Below are 12,807 nucleotides of genomic sequence, written 5' to 3' on the forward strand. Positions count from 1 at the left end.
CAGCGTTTCTGAGAAACCTGGCTCAATGCACAATAAGTCCAATGCCAACAGCCTTTGCTAGGAGCCCCACATGTAGTAAATGGTAAATGGTTACAATTCAAATATCTCTCACCTATAATCCCATCTGGGAAATTATTTTTTCTTCAAAAAGAACTTAAGGAATAATGCGGTCTTCACTAAGAAATAGTCAAATAGTCCGAATACATGCAGATTTGGCTAGTAAGGTTTGGTAAGTTCTGCCCCTTTAGAACTTACTTTATTTGTGTCTAGTAAAGACCTAAGGCAACGGAATATTTTTAGTGTTCCATGTGATCATTGTCGTGATCTCTGTAAGGACAACAAGTGATTATCTTGTCACCTGGAATATTGTTTCAGTATATCTATTGTAAGAAAAAGCTCAAGCAAGCATGCATCTTTAAGGAAAATGAGCACACCTGAGTTTCATGGGAATTATGAGTTTATCAGAAATATCCCTTGTAAAACCATCTCCTTTATGAACTTTCCTGTTCCATAAGAACCACCACTGTAATGTAGGGTGGGTGAGAGTGTGGGATGATCTAAAAAAAAAAAAAAAAACTTTTTGAAATATGTGCATGGCTTTTCATCACTAGTTTATCCAACCCACTGTGAAGCTTCAGGTATTCGGATAACGTCTTACATGCACTTGCTGTCTTGTTTTCAGAAGAAAAACCAGACTGCTCCAAAGCCCGCTGTGAAGTGCAGTTTTCTCCACGCTGCCCAGAGGATTCGATTCTGATTGAGGGCTATGCTCCCCCTGGAGAATGCTGCCCTCTTCCAAGCCGCTGTGTCTGCAACCCTGCAGGATGTTTGAGGAAAGTCTGTCAACCCAGCTATTTGAACATATTAATTTCCAAAGCATCGGGCAAGCCCGGGGAATGCTGTGATTTCTATGAATGTAAACCAGGTAAGGTGCACTCTTCTTTCCTGTCCTGCTCAATTTCTTTCAGAGCTTATATATAATTTAATACGGACTCCTATACAAGTCTGTTCCCACTACTGAGCAAAAGTAATCCTAGGCCAGCATTTCCATATCCATTGCTGTTTAAGACATAGAAACACTAATAATAAAGTCCCTAGAAGTAAAATGAGGCAAATACTTCAAATATGGCTGGCCTAAAAGTTGGACTGTGTCAGAATTGTTCTGTGTTTGAGGGGATCCTCAAAAAGGTGAAAAAACATATTGGAAGATCAGATGAGGTAGCAGAATATTAAGCTGTCTGGCAGCATATAAATTCATGATGTAGTCAGATGGTCTTTTTATCTTTTGTTGTTTCAAAAAAAGACCATCTGCAGCGACTAGTGATTGTAGTTGGCTTTGAAATCATCTTTAAAGCAGTCAGCATCCATTAGTTAGTAAAACTGAAAACAATCCAGCCACCTATTCTAGTTTTGTGCTAAGGCTGCAGAGGGGCTCCCAGTGTTTTTCCTAAACTGATGAGAGGACCTGTGGCCCAGATTTCATGCTTTTAACACAGCTAGGCATTGTAATGATTTCACTATTTCATCACCTTTATCTGTTTAGTCTAATGGTAGCTGGTTCCCTCAGGTAAGAGGAAAACACAATCTGAAAACTGTATATGGCTAGATGACAGTAGTATTTCTAGTCTGTGAAGTAGTCTCAGCTATCTGAAAAATATCTCATGGGTGAAACCACAATTCCTTACATTCTGTCCCTTTAAATGAACAGAATGTAATCATTAGAATTAAATGTTTTAGAAACTCAAAAGAACTGAGGAAAAAAGTGAGGCAGTGTGACATAGTAGTTAAGGTTAACACTACAAGCTGGCATTGAGGAAAGCCAAATCCACTTAAGTTATGGGGACTCACAGGGTGGCTTTGGGCCAGTCACTCTCTTGGTTCAACTATTTCACAGAATTTTTGTTGTGGGGAACAATAGAAAGAGGGAACACTATGAATGCCACCGTGAACTCCTATACATAAAGCGGGATATAATTCTAACAAATAAATTAGGGTCAGGGCGAGTCTAGTCTCCAAGGAGATGATGTTTTAGGGGGTGGGCACCATTACAGAAAAGGCTCTCTTCCTGGCACTCCCTCCCAGATGGGACCCGGAGCATGTCTCTCCTGCCGGATCTAATAGGAAAGATAGATACAGGTAGTCCTTGCTTAACAACCACAACTGGGGCCACAGTTTAGGTCACTAAGCAATGTGGTCATTAAGTGAATTATCACATGACTGCTTCACTTACTGGACCCAATCCCAGCAGTCCCGGTTGCCATCGTTAAGTGAATGCCCTGGTCGTTAGGCGAGGCAGCTTCCTGCCAGCTTCCCACAATCAAGTCAGTGGGGAAGCCAGCAGGAAGCTGCAAGCCCCAGGGACTGCCGGGGAGGGGGAGGGAGTGAGGGGGTGCATGTGAGGGTTGGTGAGGATGCATGGGGGTGTGGTACGAGTCGGGTGCATGAGGGCCACAGAACCGCTTAGATTTTCAGCCCAAGTTGAGAAGCGTCTGAAGCTCTCCACTCTGGGGCTGAAAATTCTCTGAAATCCTGCTTGGATTTTGGCACAGAGCTTTTTCAGCCAGCCCCCAAGGACAAGAGGGAGTGCTGTGGAGAAAGTGGGGGGGGGGGGAGGCTGCTTTCGGCTCTCATTTCCCCTTCTTCACAGCACAGAGCCCTCTTTGCAGCTCCTGGGAAGGGGCGGGACTGGCGTTGCACTATGAAGAAGGGCAAAAGAGATGAAAGCACCCTTTTTCTTCCCTTCTTCACAGTGCATAGCCAGTCCCGCCCCTTCCCAGGAGCTGCAAAGAGGGTTTTGCACTGGAAGGGGGGGGGCTGCTTTTGGCTTTTTCCCCCTTCTTTGCAGCATGAAGCCAGCCCCATTGGGCCCAGTCCTTGGGCCAGGCATGCCTCAGCAGCGGGAACAAGAAGATGGTGGCGAAGGTCAGCTGGGGCAATGGAGCACAGGGCGGCAGGAGCTAAAAAGGCAGAGATGGGGGGGATAGGCAGGTGGAAGGAGTTGAAGCACCCCTGCAGTCGTAAGTGCAGGCAGGCTGCCAAGCGCCCAAATTTTGATCACGTGACTGCAGGGTCACTACAATGGTCATAATTTCAGGCACAGGCCATAAGTCCAGCACAGCTTTGGAGAGTCGCTGAACAAATGGTCATTAAGCGAGGACTACCTGTACCACTGGGGAGTGACAGTCCCATAAGTAACCCAGTCAAGCCATGCAGAGCTTTAAAGGTAACCACCCGCATCTTGAAATCATACTGTTAGCCAATACAGTTCACAGAGAGGAGGTATAACATATGCCAAATGACCAGCACCCATAACTGTCTGCGCTACTGTATTTTGCACCAGCTGAAGTTTTCGAATATTCTTCAAGGGTAGCTCCATGTAGAATGCATTGCAGTAGTCCGATCAGGAGGTGACTAAGGCATGAGTGACTGTGAGCAGGGGCCTCCCAGTCCGAGAACAGTTGCAACTGGCACACAACACAAAGCTGTCGAAAAGCCCTCTGGCCACAGCTCTTTGAGGAGAAGCCACGAGCCCAGGCAGACCCCTCAAATTGCACACAAGATCTATCTGGGGCAATGCAATCCCATCCCGAGCAACAGATGGAAAGTCCTCAGAACCAGAGTTTTTTGCTGACTTGCCACACCCAGCCTCAGCAATAAATCGCAGATCTCCAGACACTGAAACCTTAGTTTGGCTCTTAGCTAGATTTGGCAGAAGATTCCCAGACGCAACTTAGCCAGATTAGAATGTTTGCTGCAGACAAGAATGAAACCTCAAACACAATAATTGCTTACCCACTGCAATGCACAGAAGTCGGAGACTTACATATTTGTTCTCCAGAGTTGCATCTAAGCTGCTTCCTTCTGGCCTTCCAAATTAATGGACACTTGGGTTGTTTGGTGGCCAAGATGCAATAGCCCCTCTAGCCTAGGAACCAGTTACTCTCCCCTCGCCAGCCTTGACCAGTACATGTATAGTTCCAGGACTTTGCTAGGTATCTATTTTAGGTTTGTTAGAATTCAGAATCAGGATATTATATTAGCACATGTCTTGGTAGCAAGCACAATCATGTTCCATCACATGGTGAAACTATATTTATGAAAGCGTACATGCGAATAGCTCTCAGGAAAATATTGAGTATGCTGGTGTAAATCTCTTAATTGTTTCATACCCACCTATGTATCCACCACTCTGTTCTTTTTGAGATGAGCAAAGCTAAGCAAAGCACAGAAAGAGGCAGTAATCAAATGAAGTTAGAGATGTGGGATAAGAAGAAAGGAAGTACAGCTAAATTTAGTTTATATCTATACCGAGCAAATATTTGCTTGTGTCAAGTCCATACACTACTTCAGGCATTGCCTTTTGTTCTTTACATTTCTTACCTCTCTTTTTGAGGAACTCAACTTCATCTCAGCACAAATTTCTCAGTTTTCCCATTAGTCTTGATGCATTTGCTCTTCCTTCATATATTTGTTCTACAATTGCACTCTCATTCTTTCTCTCTGTATGAACAAATCACCTAAACATGTTTCTTTTGTACTGGTCACTCTGTTTTGTGTCCAATGCACTATCAGTCATCATGCATTTGTTCCTGACCTTATCTTCTATTGTCTCACCACATATTTCTTTCAATTTCATACAATTTACTTTTATGTTTTCCTGATACACCCAGGTCTTACTTCCATATAACAAAGTAAGAAGAAGCATACTCCCGTTTTTGCTTGTTTTACCAGCACTCATTCCTTGCAGCAGACCACTTAACACCCACTATTGTTCTACCAGCATTTGTACGTCTTAAAATTTGTCTCTCTATTGCTATTAGTAAACATTCTATCAAGTTGCATAAATTCAACTAGTTGCTCTGATTCTTCACCATTTATGTAAAATCTCCAATTGTTAACTCTATTTTCCTTTTCAAAGTATCTTCATCTTTTATGCATTAATTTTCAGTTTCATCATTCAACCTGTCTAATGCTTTCTACAAATTGCTCAGATTCTCAGCCAACAACACAGTACCATCTGCATTCAAATGTATGTGCACGTTCATGTTCCCAACTAACACTCCTCTAATGTCATCACAAGCTTTCCTTTTATCCATAAACAGATTAAACAATGAAGGGGACATCTCATATCCTTAATGTTCTCCCTGGTCAGCGTTGAAACGTTTCATTTGTTCTCACACATTCTTTATTTCCATTGTATACTGCTGTTAATATATTCAGCAACCAGGCGTAATATCTGTGCAAAATATCCCATTATTCTAGCTTATTAACTCCATCATATTAACTTCCCAAAACAAGAAATGTGCAATAAACTTTCTTTCCCACATTCATACATTTCTCAGTGACTCACTAAATCTAGTCTGCACGCCCCTTGCCTGGCATACAGATTCACTGCGCTTCCCAGATTTTGCTCATCATTACCTATTATATGTTTTTAATTACAATTCTGTTGTACATGTTCCCAAGCAAGCTTAATAAACTTGTGTAGATCTTCCAGCATGGATAATAGGATCCCAAAATCATGCATCATTTAGCACCTGCATTGCAACAAATATGGTTGACATAAATGACTGATTTTTAGGGATGTGTGGGTTGGCTCTAATCTGATTCAAATCATCAGTTCAATTCAGATTATTGACCTGACAATTCAATTATGCAGATCTATTCAAAGGCAGTTAATTTGAAAATAATTGAGTTTGGAGATTCAGTCATATTGGCCATGAATCAAACAACTAAATAAAACTTCTCACAGCCCTACTCTTTACATTTATAATAATTCAGCAACTAATTTTAAAATACGATGCATATCACTTAATGTTTATACTGTGATATGATTGATTGTTAAGTGCCATCAGGTTGGTGTCAACTTTTATAGATAGATTCTCTGCAGACTTGTCTGATTCAGCTTGGCCTTGCAGTCATTGGTGTCATAATTGAATCCATCTATCTTACTGCTTGTTATCCTCTTCCTCTTTTTCTTTAACTGTTCCAAGCATTATGGACTTTAAGGGAATTATGTCTCCACACAATGTGTCCAAAATAATATAGTTGAAGCCAGGTAATACATAAGTACTTTGAGAATTCTGGCTTGATTTATTTGATGATCTATTTTTATATTTTATTTTCATGATTATATGTGATATTATTAAAAGCCTTCTCCAGCACCCAAAGTTCAAATGATGTAACATTTATATCAGTACCAATAGAGGTGAATATGTGTAGCTCAGGGTTGAACCGTGGAGTCCTTGGGGTTCTCTGAGCTTGGTTCTTTTCCTGCAAACCTTTCAATGCTGGGTAATGAAACGTTTGCAAGAAAAGAACCAAGCTCAGAGAACCCCAAGGACTCCACATTTATATCAGTAAATGAAGTAGTTGAGCTTTCTTGTTATGCCTCCTAAGAAGAGATTGCCTCATTTTTTCCTTACCATAATTGTTTTCCAACAGTGTTCAGCGTAGACTGTAGTACAGTGGAATGCCCCCCTGTCCAACAAGTTGCCTGTCCTTTGGATAGCTATGAAACTCAAGTCAGGCTGACAGCAGATGGATGTTGCACTCTTCCCACAAGGTTTGTTATGTCTGATGTCATAGTTTCACAGTCCATGTATATTGAGGCTAAATGTAAGAACTTAAGATATTTGTAACAGAGAAGTCAAGTATACTAGTGTGCTGATTATTAAGTATGTTTATTACTTTAGCTAATGTTAATAAAGCATGTTGGGTTTGAAATGGAAGATTTCCTAGATTCAGTAATCACTCTGTGAATGTGTTAATGACTGTCAGCCCTGGAACAGCTTTCTTTCAGTCCTGGAATGTGTTTTGAGGAGAATCTTTTCTAAAAAAAAAATAAAAATACAGCTTTATTTAATATGCAACATTTGTGGTATGTATAAATAGGTTTTATGTATGTATGGGTGTCAGGATTGTTTCTTGGGGTTACCCCCAAATCTTTGTAGCATTATATTGGGTTATCTTAGTAGGAATATATGTTTCCAGTAAATCCTATATGGCAAGGAGCTGTGTATGTTTTTTTCGGATTAACAGCTATAAGATATAACATGTGATACATTTTATTACTCAAATATAGCATTTCACTTTAGAAGTAGTGTGCTGTCTGTGTCATTCAGGCACCACTTCAATTAGTTGGGGGGAAAAGGATAATCTGTACATGATACAAATCAAAAGATCTGCAAGAATCTTGAAACTGTCCGGAAGCTAATCTGTGAAATTTATGCCTGTCTGGTTATTCTTCCTGCCTTGAGTTTAGTCCCCTTGTAGATTTGTAGAGTATTTTTTAGTAGGGCTATTTAGTTCTTTGGATTTGAAGACAAAAAGGTGCTTCAGAATATGTGGAAACATAAACATTGCACCTGTCTCCAGTTCCTTAAACCAAATGTACAAACCAGGATTGTATAGCATCTGGGGAGGCAACTACATGATTTTGGGAAAGACACAACTGTTTTACGAAGGGGCAGGCATACTACATTTGTCTTTCCACACACTCTGAAGCAACTTTTTGCTTTTCAGTCTAAAGCATTGTACAGCCCTACAACCTAGTCATTTCCAAATATCACTTTAATATCTGACTTGTGGCAGAAATTGCCCTATAATTACAGATTATCACATTGTTCAGGCATTAGTTTTATAAGAAACCACAGTAACAGAAATGTGTCAGAGAAAACAAAGAAAAATATAGTGCCTAGTTTCAGACTTCCAGACTTGTATATGTCCATACGTATTAAGTGATGAATGTGAAAGGACCTTTTAACATTGGTAGTAGTATATTGTAAGGTATCTGTCTGAGCAGTTTGTATACACCCAGTTTCTTTTAATGGAAGAAGCATTTATTTAATATGGGGCATACTCTAATCAGCAATAGGTCTGAATACATGAGAACAGAAAAACAGACACAACCAGTGCCAACTCAGATAGGAAGGCTAGGGAAAAACTGTTTCAAATTGGGTGTGATCCAGCCAAAATCTGTTTCAAGGATTCTCTGGGTTTCTTACCATTCTTGCAACAATATATATAAAAAAGAGTTGAGGCTAGAACTTTTAGGAAAGGTTCCTCACAAAAATAGCTCAGATTTTCTTAGATCTGAAAGCTTTTCCAACAGTTTTTTTGTATTTTGGTATTACGTTCTCTCTAGGAAAAAAAAGTAAGACTCTGAACTGTTGCCTCCCTCCCTGTAGTCAAAATGAAGACTTTGTCAGCATTTACCTGTGCAGGCTTAGAAAATAGATACAAGGTACAGTGGGGCAAAAAAGTATTTAGTCAGCCACCAATTGTGCAAGTTCTCCCACTTAAAAAGATGAGAGAGGCCTGTAATTTTCATCATAGGTATACCTCAACTATGAGAGACAAAATGGGGGAAAAATCCATAAAATCACATTGTCTGAGTTTTAAAGAATTTATTTGCAAATCATGCTGGAAAATAAGTATTTGGTCACCTACAAACAAGCAAGATATCTGGCTCTCACAGACCTGTAACTCCTTCTTTAAGAGGCTCCTCTGTCCTCCACTCGTTACCTGTAGTAATGGCACCTGTTTGACCTTGTTATCAGTATAAAAGACACCTGTCCACAACCTCAAACAGTCACACTCCAAACTCCACTATGGCCAAGACCAAAGAGCTGTTGAAGGACACCAGAAACAAAATTGTAGACCTGCACCAGGTTGGGAAGACTGAATCTGCAATAGGCAAGCAGCTTGGTGTGAAGAAATCAACTGTGGGAGCAATAATTAGAAAATGGAAGACATACAAGACTGCTGATAATCTCCCTCGATCTGGGGCTCCATGCAAGATCTGACCCTGTGGGGTCAAAATGATCACAAGAATGGTGAGCAAAAATCCCAGAACCACACGGGGGGACCTAGTGAATGACCTGCAGAGAGCTGGGACCAAAGTAACAAAGGCTACCATCAGTAACACACTATGCCGCCAGGGACTCAAATCCTGCAGCGCCAGATGTGTCCCCCTGCTTAAGCCAGTACATGTCTGGGCCCGTCTGAAGTTTGCTAGAGAGCATTTGGATGATCCAGAAGAGGATTGGGAGAATGTCATATGGTCAGATGAAACCAAAGTAGAACGTTTTGGTCTAAATTCAACTCGTCATGTTTGGAGGAGAGAGAATGCTGAGTTGCATCCAAAGAACACCATACCTACTGTGAAGCATGGGGGTGGAAACATCATGCTCTGGGGCTGTTTTTCTGCAAAGGGACCAGGACAACTGATCCGTGTAAAGGAAAGAATGGATGGGGCCATGTATCGTGAGATTTTGAGTGAACACCTCCTTCCACCAGCAAGGGCATTGAAGATGAAACGTGGCTGGGTCTTTCAGCATGACAATGATCCCAAACACACCGCCCGGGCAACGAAGGAGTGGCTTCGTAAGAAGCATTTCAAGGTCCTGGAGTGGCCTAGCCAGTCTCCAGATCTCAACCCCATGGAAAACCTTTGGAGGGAGTTGAAAGTCTGTGTTGCCCAGCGACAGCCCCAAAACATCACTGCTCTAGAGGAGATCTGCATGGAGGAATGGGCCAAAATACCAGCAACAGTGTGTGAAAACCTTGTGAAGACTTACAGAAAACGTTTGACCTCTGTCATTGCCAACAAAGGATATATAACAAAGTATTGAGATGAACTTTTGATATTGACCAAATACTTATTTTCCACCATGATTTGCAAATAAATTCTTTAAAAATCAGACAATGTGATTTTCTGGATTTTTTCCCCCATTTTGTCTCTCATAGTTTTCATATGATGAAAACTACAGGCCTCTCTCATCTTTTTAAGTGGGAGAACTTGCACAATTGGTGGCTGACTAAATACTTTTTTGCCCCACTGTATTAGAGAGCTCTAACTTAATCACAATTTATTAGTAGTCTTGTTTCATTCATCTAAATGACTTATCAAACTTCAGCCTGGGTTCATCAATAAAAAATGTGTTTGCAAAAATTATTAAATAAAGCAAAGTTATTCATACCTTATCCTACCTTGAAGAGTTTCTTTCAGAAAACACCTGATGTTCTTTTATTTCAAAATCCAGTAATTTATACAGTTGCTTATATTTGTGGTATTTTAAATTGTTTTCAATATTTAACATATATTAACAGCAGTTATTATCATATGGCTTGATGTTATTTTCATGGAGCACCTTTTGTGCAAGTTCAAAAAAAAAGAATCATATTTCTCTGATGATTCGGTATCCTCTCTATTAATATTTTTATTTCCTCCAGTGTTGTCTGTATACGTCTGGATGATTATCACATTTTAAAGATTGGAATTAGATATCTGCTGGAAAGATGGCTCAATTAATCATTCCATGAATTTCATAAATCTAGTAGTGTTCTTTTTCTGTAAACTTTTAAATAACATGGAAAATTTATTAGAAAACCTGATATGCAATATGGATAAAAATTGAAGTCATAGATCATTTATCATACTTTTTGAATTGCCATATCTCATTACATCAGTATAAATTGCCCTTGATGGCACATTTCAGCCCCACTGTGGCCAGAAGAAAGCTCTGTCTAGTAAGCTGCACTTCAGGATCAGCTTTAGCTTGAATAATTTTCTTTAAGTTGCTGTCTTTTCTTTCCCAAAACTTAGATTCCAGAAATGTCTGGAGACAGGGTAATAATTAGAATTAGTACTATACTGTATATTATATATTAGTACTAAATATATCAATCCTAATAATAACCAATTATTTCATTCATATATATTCATCTTAGGTGTCTTAGCTTATACCCTTATTCTCTTTGAGATTTTTATACTATTCTGCTATCTTTGATTATACTTTCCAAATTCAATGTTAATGTTTAATTATCCATGGAACATGTCATAGCTGTCCTGCCTATACTTTTATTTAATCTAAACTATGTTATTGATATGTTTTCTCACTTTCTCAGTACCTGAAAATTGACATATTGTTGGACAAGTTATTGCTCACTTGACTATTCCATTACTTCCTGCTATGGCCCTCAAAGTCCCTCTAAAGTTCCCACAACAGTTATCATCAAGATTCCATTATACAAAAGAAGAGATTCTAAATTCATTGTTGTTGAACAAAGATTTCAGTCAATGCCTTCAAAGAACCCATGAAATACTAAAATAGCCAAAAGTAATAGTGGAAAAATATAAAGGCTGATTGGCCATCGCTCTCTATTTTTTTTAATGAATGCATCTTAACTAATCTCTTCAGAAGGAGATGTGTATAGTAAGAATTCCTGAAGAAAGGTTTCCATAAATTTAATACCAGCATTTCAAAAATACATTGTAGGTTTAATCTCAGTTGATGATGTTGGTAGGAGTTCATATGATATATGCTGAGCAAGAATGCCTGAAACAAAGTTTTGATGATATTGGTAGGACTTTATAAGATGACTTGAACATATTCTGGACAATATTATTTAGAAACAAAGTTGTGAATATTTTCAAATGAGAATATTGATAACCCAGTTTCTTGGCAAATGATGAAGAAGAAAGTGAATCTTGCTCACAAAGGGAGCAAGCAGAAACCACTTGCAAGGGGAAACCAGCCTATTCAATCTGGCCAATATATGCCATGCTGGAAGGCTCCTGAAGTAGAAACTGGATTTCTAGGTGTGCCTAGGAAAATACCTAGAACTAGATTCTTGGCAGAAAAAAGAAAGAAAATCCTCCCACACCATTATAATAGGACACTGTTGGGCTCAGTGGTATCTGTGGCGGTTGGGAGAAGGGGAGGTCAGACTAATAGTAGCAGCATCTCAACACAAATCCCATCCCTTTTCTTTGTGTGTCACAATGTCACATGGCCCAAAGAGGCAGAGTATAATTCACGATACCACTTTAGTCATTCTGATGAAAGTGTCAAATTGCTGTGGATGTGCTGGTTGGACTTCAATATAAATCCATAGCCTAGTGCTGACGGAGCTCTAGATAGTATTGTATTTGTGGTAACATTGCTATGTAATGTGGATTGATGAGGTTCAAGGCTCAGGACATTTTATATCTGGCCATAATTGTGAGCATTATACTGTTGGATTAAGAAGTTTATCCTTAGCACAATGATTTTCACTCCTATTTCTTAATAGCCCTGCCCATTTAGAGGGCTTTTTGAGCAGAAAGATTTCAGGAACTTAAATTAATCTTGAGTGGAAAGCGTCCAGTCATCAAGCTTGAAGTAATTATAACTATTAGGGTGGCAAATAGGAATTTTCGTATTAAATATAGGAGGGAAAAATAGGTTAATCCACTACCACAGATAAATGGCCTTCCCCTATATTAAAAAAATTTAATAATTACTTTAATCTCCCCTTTAGTTTTAGAGGATTCAAGTTTATCCCTTCTTCATTTGTTAACAGCATTTTTCATTCTGCTAAATTAAGTGTTTGAAAAGGCACTTGTAAATATTTAAGCAAACACTGATATATGCACTTTCCACCTAATGTTACCTTAGCTACCTGTGATCTTAAAGAACAGTTTGAACATTTCTCTTGTGTAATTCAGAAATCTCATCCTAAATATTTCTTATTAACAGATTAAATCTTGACAATTTAAAGTTTGCTATGCATACAGATATGTTCTGTTGAAAGAAAAAACTGTCCAGAAAATGTCTGGGCGTATAGAAGCTTCTGAAGCTGTGCATTTTCCCATGCAGAACAATTTTAAGCAGTTTAAGTTATAAATGATGTGGGAATTTGACAGGTATGTTGATGATGTAATTGGAAATAGTAGGAGATACAGATAACCCCTCCTACCTTACCATACATTTCCATGTCATTTGAAATTAGAACCTGGTCATTTCTTCACAGGTTCTTCAC

The 12,807-nt window shown here is 39.3% G+C and overlaps 1 protein-coding gene across 2 annotated transcripts in view; it reads left to right on the plus strand.

Moving 5' to 3' along the window:
* Window positions 1-12,807, plus strand: part of CRIM1 (cysteine rich transmembrane BMP regulator 1) — a 151,175-nt gene that overhangs the window by 86,728 nt on the left and 51,640 nt on the right. For both annotated transcript variants that reach the window (XM_088144528.1, XM_088144537.1), the window contains 2 exons: window positions 683-925; window positions 6,445-6,565. In XM_088144528.1, the coding sequence (XP_088000654.1) occupies window positions 683-925; window positions 6,445-6,565 (364 nt within the window). The remainder of the gene's footprint in view (window positions 1-682; window positions 926-6,444; window positions 6,566-12,807) is intronic.

The sequence above is a fragment of the Python bivittatus genome, unplaced genomic scaffold, assembly GCF_059951505.1.
Source record: "Python bivittatus isolate LINGU-HERP-01145 unplaced genomic scaffold, Pbiv_v1 ctg000020_np1212, whole genome shotgun sequence".
Classification (NCBI taxonomy): domain Eukaryota; kingdom Metazoa; phylum Chordata; class Lepidosauria; order Squamata; family Pythonidae; genus Python; species Python bivittatus.